This window comes from Ailuropoda melanoleuca, chromosome 7, assembly GCF_002007445.2.
Source record: "Ailuropoda melanoleuca isolate Jingjing chromosome 7, ASM200744v2, whole genome shotgun sequence".
Lineage (NCBI taxonomy): Eukaryota > Metazoa > Chordata > Mammalia > Carnivora > Ursidae > Ailuropoda > Ailuropoda melanoleuca.
The window spans coordinates 47,394,005-47,409,751 of record NC_048224.1 but is presented as its reverse complement, the minus strand read 5'-3'; the positions used below and the strand labels follow the sequence as shown (position 1 = coordinate 47,409,751).

Below are 15,747 nucleotides of genomic sequence, written 5' to 3'. Positions count from 1 at the left end.
CCCCCGCCCGCCGCCACGCCTCTTACCTTGTAGCCGCTGCTGCACCGCTCCCAGGTCTTTCTGCAGTGAGATCTTCTCTCTGTTGAGTCGGTCTAGCTCCTGCTGCAGCTTTCTGACATCCAATTCCAATTTTTCTAAGTTTGCCTGCTCCATTTTGCTATTCTCTTCTGCAGCTGCTAAAACCCTACCGAGCAAGCAGAGTAAGTCAGACTATCGAACATAATACATCCAAGCACGCAAAGACACAGCCGACGAACAGTGTTGCGCTTTCACCGGATGGTTATGGATGATGAATGACTATAAATCGTATAACAAAACTTAAGGCTCTTCAACTCATTTTCAAAAGACATCTTATTTTCAGCTTTCCAAACAGGAGATTTTTTGGAAAGTGACTCACTAAACTGAAGTTTTATAAAAATCAGATATAAAAACATGGACAGCACTCAGAATTCCCCAAATCCGGTGATTAAAATAGATGGCTAGTTTCTGATAAGTGAGAAAGCAAGAAACACAAGTGTATAACAGGGTTTGTCCAAAAAGGAGACGTGCACGAGCCTGCATTCTTTTAGCGATCAGAGTCCTAGAGTATGGGCTGCTTTCCTTCCGGCCTCTCTCCCTGAGCAGAGTCGCTCTGAGACTCATCCATGTTGTCGTGTGTACCAACACTGCATTCCCTTCTTACTGCTGAACAGTATTCCATGGTATGGATATACTCTGTCTATCCATTCACCAGCTGGTGGACATTTAGGTTGTTTCCAGGTTTTGGCTGTTGCAAATAAAGCTGCTATGAACATTAAAGTACATCATTCTCTGTATGCACATATGCTTTCACTTCTCATGAATAAATATGGAGGAGCGGAATGGCTAGCTCTTCCAGTCAATGTATGTAAGAGTTTTTAAATAACCGCCAAGTTATTCTCCAAAGTGGTCTAACACTTTACACTCCCACCAATTGTGTATGAAAGTTCCATGCCAACATTTGGTATGGTCAGTCTTTCACTTTAGCCCTCCTAATAGGTATGTAGTGTTAGTGCATCGTGGTTTTAATTTGCATTTTCCTAATGGTTAATGATGATGAGCATCTTTTCATGTATTTATTTGCCATCCATTCATCTTCTTAAGTGAAATGTCTGCTCAAACCTTTTGCCCATTTGAAAAACTGGGTTGTTTGTTTTCTCATTATTGAGTTATGAGAGTTCTTTGTATATACATGCTCTGGGCACAAGCCCTTCATGGAAATACATGGTTGCAAAGATTCTTCTCCTAGTCTGTGACATGTCTTTTCATTATCTTAACAGTGTCTCTTGAAGAGAAGTTTTGAATTTTGATGAAGTTCAATTTTACCAATTTATTCTTTTATGGACCATGCTTTGGGTGTCATATCTAGGAAATTCTGCCTAACCCAAGGTCACAAAGGTTTTTTTTTTTTCCTATGTTTTCTCCTAGGAGTTTTATACTTAGGTTTCACATTTATGTTTATGGTCCATTCTGAGGTATTTTTATGAATAGGGTGGTTATTCATTTTTAAAGTTCATTTTGGGGTTTTGGATATGCAATCCTTTCAGCAATATTTTTTGAAAAGACCGTCTTCTTTCTACTGAAAAAGATGCCTTTGCATCTTTGTCAAAATCAGTTGTCCACACATTTGTGCATTTACTTTTGGACTTTCTATTCTGTTCCACTGACTGATTTTTCCATCTTTATACCAATTTTGACATCAGGTAGTGTTAGCCCTAACTTTTGTTCTTTTTCAAGGTTGTTTTGGTGTCATAGCTAAAAGGTTTTAGATTCTATGTCCATCCTTTGCATTTCCACATGAATTTCCGAACCTGCTTGTCAATTTCTATTTTGAAAGCCTGTTGGGATTTTGAGTGTGATTGTTCTGAACCTATAAATCAATTTGAGAACTGAATCTTAACAACACTGCCTTTCTACCCACAAACAGGTTTCTTTCTCCACTTGGCTGTATCTTCTAGGTTTTGTTATTTTACCTAAGAAAATCCACAACCGGTTATTCTAAAAAGTGCTTTGGAAAAAGAAGAGCCTAAAAGGAAATGCACCCAGAAACGCTACTGGTGAGCTGTATCGTGATACTGAGTTTGTGGAGTATTTTTTTTTCCTTTTCTCTATTTTCCACTCTTTTTTTTAGTCTTCAGGAAGGGATCTTGCAAGCTTATTGGTTTTTGCTCTCACCGTTTGGTCTGCGCCAACTTCTTTTCCCAGCTGTCCTGTTTTTCTTCGAGATCCTCCTTTTCTTTGCACAAAGACTCAATACATGACTGTAACGCGGGTCTCAGCAGTCATCCGCTCTACTTCCCGTTTGTCCCTCTCGAGCAGCTGCTTCTGCCACTCTATCTCCCCTCTCTGTCGCAGGGCTGTCTGCTGCAGACTCTCTAACTCCAGTCTCTCCTAAATCAGATAAAAGGGGACTCACACATGCCCAAAGAGAAAGACTGCAGGAGGCTAAGGCGAAAACGGCTTTGTTTATTACCTCCAGCACTTCAACCCGAGTCTTCTCGAACTCAGACACCTTTTGGTCATGCTGTAGCTTCAAACCTTGCAGCTCATTATTTTCAAGTTGCAACATGTCCAGAATATTCTTTAATTCTAAGAGGAACAGAGAGCACGGTCCATGATATTAAATGAAGTTGGAAACATTTACACAATGAAACAGAAAATAATGCTGTTGATACAAGAAACAATAGGTCATCTAAACATATCTATTGTGCTGAATTAATGGAGCTAATTGTATTTTTTAGAAGATTTTATTTATTTATTTGAGAGAGAAAGAGAGAGAGAGAGAAAGAGGCGTGCACATGAAAAGGGGGAGGAGCAGAGGAAGAAGCAGAATCCCACTGAGCAGGGAGACTGATGTGGGGCTCAATCCCAGGAACCTGAGACTATGACCTGAGCCAAAGCCAGACGCTTAACCACCTGAGCCATCCTGGAGCTGACTGTATTTTATGATTATGGATTATGTGTTTTAATGAAAAAAAAATCCTTTAAAATATTGCTAAACATTAACTTGTTAAATTTTAATTTGTTAAAAACATTTTAACAAAAACATTAACAAAGATCTAGTTTTAAGAGCAATTACCCCAACTAAATAAATTTTAAAATAGTAAAAATGTTAAAATACATAAGCTGAGATTCAGATAATTTTTTATCTTCTAATATATAGATTTTCAAGTATTAACTCTCTTTTCTGATTATACAAATATTTGCTCACTATAAAAATTTCAAGAAAAAGTAAAAAGAAAAAAATGAAAACCCGTTATTACCCCACATCCAAAGATGATCACTACAGCAACAGCATTTTGATGTATTTTCTTCTAGGAGTGCGTGCACACGTGCATGCGTGCAGACGTGTGTGCACACACATGCACAGATTTTCAAAATAAACTGGGACTATGCTCTATATTCAGTTTATATCTGTTTTTTCAGGCTTCCCATCAGCATTTTTGCATGCCATTAAATATTTAAAACGTGGCTTTTAAATTGGCCAAGTTTCCAAATTCTGTTATTATAAATTTTTCTACAAGTAACCAACTCAGCCAGCTTGATTTGGAAAACAAGGAAATAAAAGATTTACTTACTTACTAAATAAATACAATATTGCTGCAACGTATATGAATGCTTGCCCTCTCTCAGTAACTAGAAATGGGCTAAATGGTTCAATAGGTGTGAATTTTCAGACCTGAAATACTGGGGGGCTGGTCCAATTTATTTTCAATCCAAAAGCCTGTTCAGTGTTCTTCCTTCTCCATACCCTGGTCAGCAATGATTATAACTATCTTGCTCTTAAATAAACTTTACCAATGTGAATGGCAGAAAATAGTGTATTCCTTTTATAATACTGCTTTTCTTTGCTCATTTGTAACAAAGTTGAACTTTAAAAGAAGTCTATTCCACCATTTATATTTTTTCTGTGATCTGGAATAGAGATATTTCCAACCTCTGACTTTATATGATTGCTTTCCTCTAAACTTACCAGTTTTATGTTTAGACATTTGCCCTAAAACTACCTGAAGATTTTCTTCCTCTTTTTCAATTTCCTGCTTTATGAATGCGAGTTGAGTTTTTTTTTCACTAATCTGGACATTCAGTTCTCCTTTCTGAAAACTGAGTTCTTCCAGAAGAGATTTTACTTCCTGTGCCAAAAAAAAAAAAAAGAAAGAAAGTAAAAAGGTCAACTCCGCTTTACAAAATTATGAATAGAAATTACACTGAAATCAATTTTGTTATTAACTATTTCATTTCACAAAAATTCTAAACTGGAAACAAGTTCAATTTTGTCTTTTATGTCACGAACAGCACTGTATTTTATTTTACACTAACATATTTCTGTACAACAGAAGTAAGAAAGTCACACATTACTCATTTAAAATGCATAAACAGTATTTATTCTGTGCAAGGCACTATGTTATAGAAAGAAAAGGCTGACTCTGATACATCTCCTGCCCTCAAGAGGCTGAGCACCTTGGGGAAAATTAGGCAAGGAGCATAAACACGATCATGAAAGGCTAAGATGCCCTAGGCAATGTGCAGAGTGCCTCCAAACTCAGGAGACAGAGGAACTCCTTCCGAGGTAAAGGAAAAGTCACGGAAGTCTTCTTAGTGGCATCAAAGTGAACCATGAAAAATGGGTAGGATCTGGACATTCCCAAAAAGGAACTTCCTAGAGAAGAAATGGTATGAGAAAAGGCACAGAGGCAGAGAACCTCTATGGGAGAGCTACCCATGCAGCCACAGCCTGGATATGCAACACCACATCAAACTGATGTTACAGAGGGGTCAAGATTCAATTTATATTTGCATTTCTAAAGTCTCAAAATAAATCTACAACATCATCCTAGGACTCTTAAGAAAACCTAGTGAAAAACACACCCGGATGTGATTGCACTTCTCCGTCACTTCGGTTTCTCCCAGTCTCAGCGCTTCCTGGAGGTCAGCTTTGGCCTGGACCATGCTTTCCTGGAGCAGATGCAGCTCTTCCCTTTTATGCCCTAACTGCCTGTCCAAGTCCGCCATCTCCTGCTGCCGACCCGACACCTGCATTGAGGAAAAGGGAAGAATGCGAAGCCTGCCAAAGGCCGTGCAACCTTCAGCACTCGCCGTGATGGAGAATACCCCACCCAGCTAATGGGGCGGGGGGAAATGAGGACTAGCCTCATTGTACTTATCCCAGCTGCAAGAGGCAGGAGGGCCAGGCCGGGGGTGCAGGCATAAAATGCCTAATAAAGATCCTGAGCTCACCTACATAAAAGCACTCAAAGCATAGCAAAAACAATACGATAGGAATGATTATCCCTCGGGTTACGGTTTTCAAAATACTTACATATTTATACCTTATTCCATTTAACAACTATCTTGGCACGGAAGTCAGGCGGGGATTTTAAAAATTTATTCATTTTGCAAATTTAAAAATGACTTACAATTTTAAGGACGGTACACATTTGTTTACATAAAGAGCAGAAAATGCAGACACGCAAAAGGAAGAAAACAGAAAATATTCATAATGTCCCCTTATCAGATGACAGCTTTTGTACTTTGATATAAACTAAAAATACAAGCACAAGTGTTCACGAACACATTTGGCGTAAGTGATCTTAGGGTGCATCCTGTTCTGAGACTTACTTCTTTCACTCAATAATATATTCCATTGAGTTGGGATTCAAATTTGGGTTGGACTCTACTCTTAATCGCTAGGAAATACAGCCTCATTTATGCTTTATATCTTCTTTTGTATTTTCCAGTCTTTTCTACAATCGAACATGCATTACTTTTTATAATCAGACATTAGGATTAGAAACGATGTAGGTTCCAAAGCAGCACGAGCTGGTTTTTCAAGGCATCTGTTGCCCTACCTGCCTTTTCAGCTTCTCCAGCTCAGCTTTCTTGGCCTGCAGGAGGGTCTCTGACTCTTTAAGGACCTGCAGGTGGTGATCCTCGCTGTGCTGCGCCGTCTCGAGGTCCTTCTGCAGTTTCTGCAGCCTGCGAACACCAGCAGTACTAGAGCGGGGCCCAAGGGAGGCTGGACCCCAAGCGCTGTCTTCCAGCTCGAGCCCCGTACGCCCGACAGAGGCTGTACTTACTCTCCTGTCAGGACCTCCTTCTTCTTGTTTAGACACTGGAAGTCTGAGTCTTTTGCTGCCACAACTTCGTTTATTTCTTTCAAGATTTCTTCTTGCTCCATTTTGTGCTGCTCCAAATCCTTTGTGTCAGCCTGGAGCAGCCTAAAACACATCGCTTTATTCTCCACGGCCCCTTAGACTTAAACTGCATTATTTATCATAAGGCGATTGTTATCCCGTGAGGACCAAACTTCTCACTCATCTCACTGAACAGCTGAGGGACCCCACCTACCTGAGCCGCTGGTCAGCTTTGACGAGGTTAACAGCAGTTTCCTGGGCTCTCTTTTCTAACTCCTCAGCATCTTTCTCGGTTTGCAATAAACTTCTCTTAGCATCAGCGAACTTCTCAACAGCATTTTTTGTCTAAAAAGACACCGTCATTAAAAGCAATTCAGTTACCATACTGTCTTCACAGCTATTCTGGTGTAAATTGGTACAACTCTTTCAAAACAACAAGGCAAGACAAAAGACTGGTAAAAATGTTCAGTCACTTTGACTCTCCAGTTCTCAGAAAAGAATTCAGGAGAAAAAACTATCACAAATAACAGATTCAATAAGTGATAATGCATTAACACAATGGGATACTGTGTAGCCTTTAAAATGACAACACAGCAACATGGAAGAATGTTGTTGATATTATGTTGGCTGAAAAAAATAAATTTAAAATGGTTTAAGTACTCTAAGAGCAACTATGTAAAACTGTATCTGTGCCCACAAAGACAGAAAGGCTACCCAAAAAAGCAGCAGTCCCTTAGGGCAGTGAGGCTGTGAATCTTTTTACTGTCTAGTCTGTACAGGGGCTCCTAGGTGGCTCAGTTGGTTGAGCGTCTGCCTTCAGCTCAGGTCATGATCCTGGGTCCTGGGATCGAGCCCCACATCTGGCTCCCTGCTCAGCGGGAAGTCTGCTTCTCCCTCTGCTTGCCACTCCCCCTGCTTGTGCTTGCTCTCTCTCTCTCTGACAAATAAATGAAATTTAAAAAAAAAATAACCTGTATATTATTACACTATTTTAATTAAAAATATCTCCCCAATTAAGTGACAACAAACTGATTTTTACCAATATTCCCTCCTCATAGAGATTATTCTGTACTGTATTATTATGGTAAATAAAACCTCATTGATTTAAAGATGATTATTTATGGCTCAGAAACACAAATACTAAATATTTTTGTTGAAGTATTTAAAAATCTTCCTATACAAGATCTGGCAAAAACAGATTTTTCTTTCTTTCTTTTCAAAAACAGTTATTTTTTTTTAATCAACTTGGTTTCCTTTTTCTGTCTAAAATAAGAGGCTTAAAACAATGTCATCAAAGGTCCAAAAATAGTGTTTGATTTGCACTTGGTTGAGCAGTGACTCACCTTCAGGCAAAAAGCTCCAGTTCTGCAGTTGCACTAAACTCACAGGCGTGTGTTAAATTCGTCTACTAAATACCCCGTGTGGAGGCAGAAGGGCTGGCAAGCTCCCAAACAGCTAAATATTTCCTTATTTTTTAAATTTAAAATCAATTAACATAGAGTATATTAAGTGTCAAGGGTAGAATTTAGTGATTCATCCCAGGTGCATACAGCACCCAGTGCTCAGTACACCCCGTGCCCTCCTTAATGCTTATCACCCAGCGACCCCAGCCCCCCACACCCTCAGTTAGTTTCCCAGCGTTAAGAGTCTTGTGGTCTGTTCCCTCTCTGATTTTGTCTTTTATTTTTCCCTCCCCTTCCCCTATGTTCATCTGTTTTGTTTCTTAAATTCCACATATGAATGAAAGCATATGATATCTGTCTCTGGCTGATTTTGCTTAGCGTAATATCCTCCAGTTCCATCCACATCATTGCAAATGGTTAAGATTTCATTTTTGATGGCTGAGTAATATTCCGTTGTACATATAAAGCAGATCTTTATCATTCATACAGCTACATATTTCACCGCACCTCTTTCCATGTCAGAGAGCTGGCTCCAGTCAGTTTCGTCGGCACAGCACTGGACACAATGCACTACATGCTCATGCTTCTGCGTAGTTTTTGGTCTCTTTCTTTGTTAGGTTTTAACACATCTGGCATCTTTACGTAACACACCATCTTCTCCCCCCCCTTACTCCCCCTTAGCAAGCTGCCTCCCTGAGTCATTTTGGGAGGCTGAAGGGGAAGAGCTTACTAGCCTCGGTTCACTTACTATCTCTGCCGACTACCAATATCTTTCATTTTCCTTTATACACCAGTGATAAATTCTTCTCTAGTCCTGCTCACACCTCTGTTCTCTCACAAGTATCTAACAGAAGAAGGAACTGATCATCTGAAAAGACACCAGGATGTTTTTCTATTCTTATTAAAGCCTTCACTCACAGAATTTCTTTAATAAATCCTTCGTTTCTGTTCCTGGATAATAGATTTCTGGGTTCATTTAAATCCATCCATGTTGAAATAGCAACATGCAAATAGTAGTTCCTGAAATGCTCCACGTGAGTCTGGGACTTCCTCACTCTGGAATTCTCCTCAAACTAACAAAGTTCTCCTGGTGAAGGAGAACTTCAGCTGTGCGACCCTGGGCTAGCTGCCAGCCTCCCTGTGCCACACTGCTGAACTGGGCTAACCACCTCCTTACAGGCTGCCAGGAACGTTAAATGAAGTGGCATTTATAAAACAGCCAATGTGTGGCCAGAGTAAAGGCCCAGTAAAAGATAGCTCCTTTTCCTCGATTTCCTTCTATGTTGTAGCCTCAAGAACACTACCGCAGACCAAAAAATATTTGATTTTATAGAACAAAGCAATACTAGGAAGACGTCTTCTGAGAGCCACAGCTGTTTTAGAAGAATATAAGACTGACCTATTTAATACACAGAGCTCTCAGAGCCCAAGTAATTTAGAAAAGACACACAGGATAAGGAAGTGGGGCGCGTTAGGAACTAAATGAGTTTGGTAGCTTTCCATACGCTACTTCATTTAGGGGCGCCGGGGGGGCTCAGTCAGTTAAGCATCTGCCTTTGGCTCAGGTCATAAACCCAGGATCCTGGGATCGAGGCAGGCCCGCATCAGGCTCCCTGCTCAGCAGGTAATCTGCTGCTCCCTCTCTCTCAAGTAAATAAAATCTTAAAAAAAATATATGTTACTTCATTTAACCTTACTGAACAGCCTTGGTATTCTTGGCCTGAACTGCCAGATGAGGAAAGCAAAGCTGGGGGTTTTGGGGGCTCGCCCAAACTCTCACAGCTCTTTAACTAGTATAGTGCAGCCTGAGACCCAACTGTCTGCCCCGGATGACTGTGTTCTTAGCATGTTCTCTTCCTAGTCCTTCATGCCGCCAACAGTAAGCTCCCTCAGCCCAAACCACAACAGAACATACTTTCTCCTTCGTGCATGAAAGTTCACTCTCGGCCTCCGCCAGCAGCCGGTCGGCTTCCCTGAGCTCTGCGCGACGCTTCAGAAGGGTCCTCTCAAGGCACTCAATTTCATCGACAATATCTTCACGGTGTTTGAGTGACTTCTCTATTTCTAGTTCATTCACAAGACTTTCAACATTTCCATCTATGAAGTCTCTAAAAAATCATATATACACACATTAAGACACTTTAAATGTAGATGATAAAGACACTTGTAGCCTGATTAAAAAATGTACGATGATTTTCTAATTTCATATGAGAAGCAGTGGGAGAGACACCTACATTTGATTATCTTCAAGGCCTATGTTTACCCTCTTATTCAACATGGCATACTGCTGGGGGCGCCTGGGTGGTCCAGTTGATTAAGCGTCCAACTCTTGATTTCGGCTCAGGTCATGATCTCAGGGTCATGAGATCAAGCCCTGCACTGGGCTCTGTGCTCAGCGTGGAACCTGCTTGAGATTCTCTCTCTCCCTCATCCTCTGCCCCTCACATGCATGCACAATCTTTCTCTCTCTCTAAAATAAGTAAATACATCTTTAAAAAAATATATGGTATACTGTTGACACTAAGTACACAATATGCATAAAGTATGATGTAGTTGTTTTATCTTTTTTGATTCTTTTTTTTTTTTTTTTTTTTTTNTTTTTTTTTTTTTGGTCAGCACTTGTCAGACAATGTTGATACTTCTATTCTTCTGTGGTATAAAAATAAAACAAACTACTACCATAGTAATAATCCATTCCCTTAAAATTCTCTCTCAAGTTGCAGCTCACCAGCTGCCTCAAGGACTACCTAATTTTGCGATTTACTCTGTTCTGCTAGAGTAAAATTATGGTGACAATATTTGACAGATCAGAAAGCAAGACACAGGATTCACTAACTCAAGGCTAACATGTCAATTATTTGAAAATGAAACTATGACAGAAAAACATGAAAATAAATTCATCAACATATTAACAAATTCTTTCTCTTTACATAAAGGCAGACAGATGATCTTTATTTTCTTGCTTGGACATTTCTGTGTTATCCAAATTCTTTAAAATGATCATTTATTATACTTTGTAACTAGGAAAAGAAGTGGTTATCCTACTGTCTTACTACCCTCCCTCAAACCACCGCACAATAAAAACCCTCTCCCCCATCACATACCTACAAAATAGCATCATCACCTTTGAAACCCTCAAACATCTAGTACCCATTTCCTCTTGGTGTGACCCTTGCTTTTCCCTGCCAGGTCTATTTAGCCAGTCATGTGTGAGCTCCTAGAAGGTGGAGACCATAGCTCACTCACCTCGGTGACCTCCACAGATCCCCCCCCAGCCTGGGCTAGTCTGGCTTCCACGACAAAAAACAGGGGAACCATGAAAACTCACGGACTACCGCAGAGGATGGGCTTCTACCCGTCTGAGGCACTGAGCAGATATGGCACTTGTTAGCGGACCCTATGCCAGATGCCGGGCACAAAGACGGAGGCCCAGCTACTGCCCTCCTGGGCTCCTTACAACATGGCAGGAACAGTACTATGCCCAAGGTTGTCAACCCCAAACTGCGGGAGCCTGAGATGAGAAAGGCTTTGTATGAGAGGTGGGATCCCTGACCTTCACCTGGAAAGACAGGGTGGAGTTAGGCAGGGGGTAGGGAAACCATTTTAGGCAAGGACAGTACGCGCAAAGGTGGGGAGGCAGAAGATGATGTCGTGTTTGGGGAAACCACAGAAGAGTAGACAGGGCGTGAACAAACACTGTGTGGGAGAGAAGGTAAGACAGGCAGGGTTCAGATCTGGAGGGCGGTGTGTACTGTGACGGGACTGTGTCACATGGGGGAGTGGCATGCTCAGATCTTAGCTATGTCGAGGGTAGAATGGAGAGGCTGGACATGGAAGGCCAATGTGGAAACTATTACCACAACCGAGGATGACCTGATTAAAGGTCAGGGCAGCAGTGATGAAAGAAGGGGACCAGCTTGACAACTCTTTGTGTGTATCTGTAGGACCTGGACACCAGCTGGAGGTGTGGCAAAGTGGGGAATGAGATGCGGCGGACACCTGGCATGTTTTTAGCCAGGGGAACTGCGGAGGGCGGATGGCTCTGCCATTCTCCAACGGGGCCTACAAGCAGCGCTGATTTGGATTACTGGCCAAGAGAACTCGGACTTGCACTGTGCAGCCTGGGTGTCGCCCGGCGGCTACTACTTTAATTTAAATCCAACTCTATTCCTCATTTCCACTGGCCACATTTCAAAGGCTCAATAGGCACACGTGGCTAGTGACCACTGTTCTGGACAGCACAGATCCGCAGCATCTCCAAGATCACAGAAAGTCCTACTGGAAACACTAATTAGGTTACCTTCATGAGCCAGTATCTTATTCATCAGAATTAGAAACATAAAACGGCTAACAAGAATTACTTCCGCTGCTGATGTTTCTGGATGGTTCTGTGTAATTCTTCTACTTCATACTCTAAGTCCTTCTTCTCTTGCAAAAGACCATCAATATTTCGATGCAGTTCTTCCAGTTCTTTCTCCGACTGCTGCTTAGATGCTCTCATGCACAACTCCTGTTTCTCAGATTTTAAATGCTGCATTATGTCTTCTAATCTAGAAACTTCATTCTCCTGAACAAAGGAAAAAAAGCAGTACTGAGAACATCACTTGATGTTTCCCTTCTTTCCTGCCAAAGGCTGCAATTAACTGGGCTTGGAGTGCTATCTACAATGTGAAAACAGTGGTAGCTTCTAAGACTTCAGTGCGAACAGAAAAATTAAGTCAAGCCAATTTTTCACATCCCACAGATGAAACCGATGAACTAAGAGAGCTTTTAACTTTCCCATCAGCCCAACTACGGTGGACAGCCACTCCCCAAGCACCTCTTATGCATGATCTCTACCTCCAGAGGGCAGAAAGTAGCAGAAGAGACCGACACAGCGGTCACTCCCTCCTCTGGGAACAGGGGAGGGGAGTTGTCTGGAAGGCTGCCCAGAGGAAGGGGTGCTTCGCCTGGGTTTTGAAGAATAAAGGACATGGGGAAGACCTAAGCTGAAGAAAGAACATGTGCAAATGCACGGAGGTCTAGGAGGGCATGTGAGAAACTACAGGACAGCCGGGTACTGCTGGCAGGTAACAGAACCAGTGTAAGAGGGGGTCACATGCCGAGCCGACAGCACGGCTATAAACACACGTGTGCTGAGACTCTGCAGGGCGACGTGACTGACTCCCATTTCAGTCGTGTGAGCACGTGCAGGCCCTCAGCCACCAGCCTGACCGACTGTCCTAGTCCTTGTCTTCCTCTCAATCTCCTGGGAGGGAAAGGAAAATCTAAAGAGCTCTTTAGACTCTGCCTTGAGTTTGAAGGAGGAGTTTGTAGTGCATTCTAGTTCTTTAGAACCAGAGTTACAAAGCAAGCTAGTGATCAGGAAGTAATCATTTTTTGAAATCTAGCCTTAGATAAGAATATGAAATACACTAAAAATTTACATAGTTAAGGTCAACTATACTGCCTACAAATGAAGAAATGTTATAGAGTCATTAAAATACTGCTTAAAAACATTTGTAAAACCATGGGGGAAATGCTTGTAATGTTAAGTGGGAAAAAAAGAATATGAAATCTGTGTAAGAATTATGAAAAGAAAAAAACAATTATGAATCTCCCCACCCAGAGATTATCCCCCCCACAACCTTGCTGCTCATACACGCGAATACACAGCACATGCGTGTGTGCACACACACGGGCAGTACTATGTGAAGACACCTCTCTGTACACATCAGTACTTCTCAAAAGAAAAATACACAATAAGCTTTCCAAAAATGGTTAATTTCTGGACTGAAAGCATTTTTGTTACAAGATGGTTAAACAAAGTTTGCAGACTGGCCTGGTATCCTAACTCTTGTCCAGAGGAGTATTTTAATAAGAGAATGCTTCCTCCATTCTAAACACCAACCTTAGAAAACAAACTTGGGACATAACTCGTTCATAAATAGGTTGAATCATTACATATATAAACTTACTCAGTCTACCAGGGACGCACTGTGTCTTTCCACTTACCAAGTTATGATGTTCTGGGACGTTGCAATGCAGCACCCCCACGGGGATGAGGGGTACGGAGAAGCTGGGAGGTGGAGGCCCATACACGATGGGAGCCCCAACAGGAGGTGGGCCATAAACAACAGTGCTGGGGTTGAGAGGTTGGCTATTGTTGGGCAAGGGAGGAGGGGGTGCATACAGGGCCATGCCCTGGGGTACAGGAGAACCATCGGGAAACACAGTGTACATCATGTATCCGGGAGGAGGTACGAATGGATGGCCCTCCTGGTCGTCTAGCTCACTCTCTTCCTGGCTATCTCCTCCACTGTCTGCATCTTAAAGAAATAAACAGAAGCGTGTTTTACCCCCATGGCTTATTAGGTAAACAAATTTTGTAGAGAATGGCAGCATTTAGGCCCAAATCCCTGAAACATGGGAATGAAACTTTGCAAAAAAGGTCAAAAGCAGTTTTGAAAAGCTGATCAAAACAGGGATTCATGTTCTTTTCAGTAGCTGATAATTGAGTTTTTCTTGTGCCTGTCTGCTGATCTGCTTTTTTCTGTCTTCATTCGTTCATTTATTCAGCAACCATTCGGGTGCCTGCTTCAGGTGACAGAAGAGACCAACAGAGATGCAGAGCTGAGCAGTGAGACCCACAGCTCTCAGCACTGACCACAATCACGGCGCCCGGCACTCCGAGCTGCTGGCTTCCCTGCTTATCTCCCTGACCAGCAGGATCCACATTTAGCACTGATGACAGACAGCCTAGCACACAGCAGGCACTCAATAAATAGCTCCCGAATAAACACATTCTCCAAAGGTGATATTCCCATTTTACACTCAACAGTGTAAAAGGAGCTCAATAATTTGCCTAGGCCCACGCAGCTGCCTACAGCAAGAGCTAGGACGGGCTCCCAAGTCCGACTCCTCCTCTCGGGGTTTTAGAACGTGGACCTGTAACACTTCATGTTAGTTGAGCTACACAATGCCAGGACACAAGGATGGAAGCACCTGCCATGCTCCAGGAGCACAGGGGAAGAAGCTGCGTGAGGCAGGGGGGACGAAGATACATAATGGAGTGTTGTTGGAGGGCCTGAGTCTTGTTGAAGGTTAAGCAGGAACAGATTAAGGACAGGAAGGAAGAAGGACGTTCTTAACAGAGGGTTTAAAATAGGGAGGTTAGAGGAACGTGGCATGCTGTGGGTATCTTAGGCAGCTGGGATGGCTGACTGTGGGACAGTAATGGGAGGTGAGACAAGAGGTCACTGGCCAAGGCTGCAGCACAGAGAGCCTTGCAGAGCAAGCTAAGGAGTCTGGACTGTGTCTTACAGATTTCAGGGAACCAATAAAAGAGAAATGCAACTTCCCTTCTTTGATTTAACTTACCTCTATTTGAAAATGATTTATGTAACCCACTCCTGATGGGAGAATACACCCAGTATCCCGAGACAGGTGGAGGCCCACTGTCCTCCTTTCCATCCTGCCGTCCACGACGTGGTTTTCTAACAGGAGTGGAGGCTGTGTACTTCAGGCCGACACCAGAGTCCTTGGTGGCCTGGGAACTGTGGCTGGAAACCTAAAATAAATGATAGAAGAGCCCACTATTTATTAGAAATGAAAAGGCTGAGTTGGAGAAATGCCAAAGCCTAGAACAAAGTTGAGATGTAGCAAAGTTGAGAAAGAACTGGTTTCTTTTCATAGATTCTAATTCTCAGTTTTCAGACAGAAGTGAGACATGATTACACAGTCGAGTCAGGTAAACGGACTGAGTGTCGGCCTCTCCTCGCCAGTACTCATCTTTCTTGGTGGCTTCTCCCGTTCTGCCTTGTCCTTGATGGACCACCAAGGCAGGCCAAGGAAACCAGTGAATTTTCAAGGCCATCTGGGGTATCAGTCTCCTGCTGTCCTGGGAGCTGGTATGGCTGTGAAGCCCCACTCTGCTGCCCTGCCTCCTTCCCAGTCATAAATAGGGCTCCTTCCCAGACCCTCGCCCAGCTTTACAATGTTACATCTAACCTGGCAGCTTCCACATCCAGCCCTGGCTGTCAAGGCGGTCTGGATTCTGGTTAAATCTACACAGCCCTGGGATCCTAGCGTGTAAGCCGCTTCACCCTGACTGTTGCCTGTCAGCTGATTTCTGGCAGGATGTCACCCAGCCCGTTGGCTCAGGATGAGGGCCGCTTACCATCCTCTCCTTACTTCCCACCTTCAAGCCCCAA

At 42.6% G+C, this 15,747-nt stretch overlaps 1 protein-coding gene across 1 annotated transcript in view; it reads right to left on the bottom strand.

The window, feature by feature from the left end:
* CNTRL (centriolin) overlaps nucleotides 1–15,747 on the bottom strand; it is a 79,015-nt gene that overhangs the window by 11,425 nt on the left and 51,843 nt on the right. Inside the window, 13 exon segments of the mRNA XM_034664436.1 lie at nucleotides 27–184; nucleotides 2,194–2,286; nucleotides 2,288–2,409; nucleotides 2,492–2,607; nucleotides 3,992–4,151; nucleotides 4,888–5,052; nucleotides 5,868–5,994; nucleotides 6,096–6,236; nucleotides 6,367–6,497; nucleotides 9,471–9,663; nucleotides 11,917–12,122; nucleotides 13,550–13,863; nucleotides 14,915–15,104. Coding sequence (XP_034520327.1) covers nucleotides 27–184; nucleotides 2,194–2,286; nucleotides 2,288–2,409; nucleotides 2,492–2,607; nucleotides 3,992–4,151; nucleotides 4,888–5,052; nucleotides 5,868–5,994; nucleotides 6,096–6,236; nucleotides 6,367–6,497; nucleotides 9,471–9,663; nucleotides 11,917–12,122; nucleotides 13,550–13,863; nucleotides 14,915–15,104 — 2,116 coding nt within the window.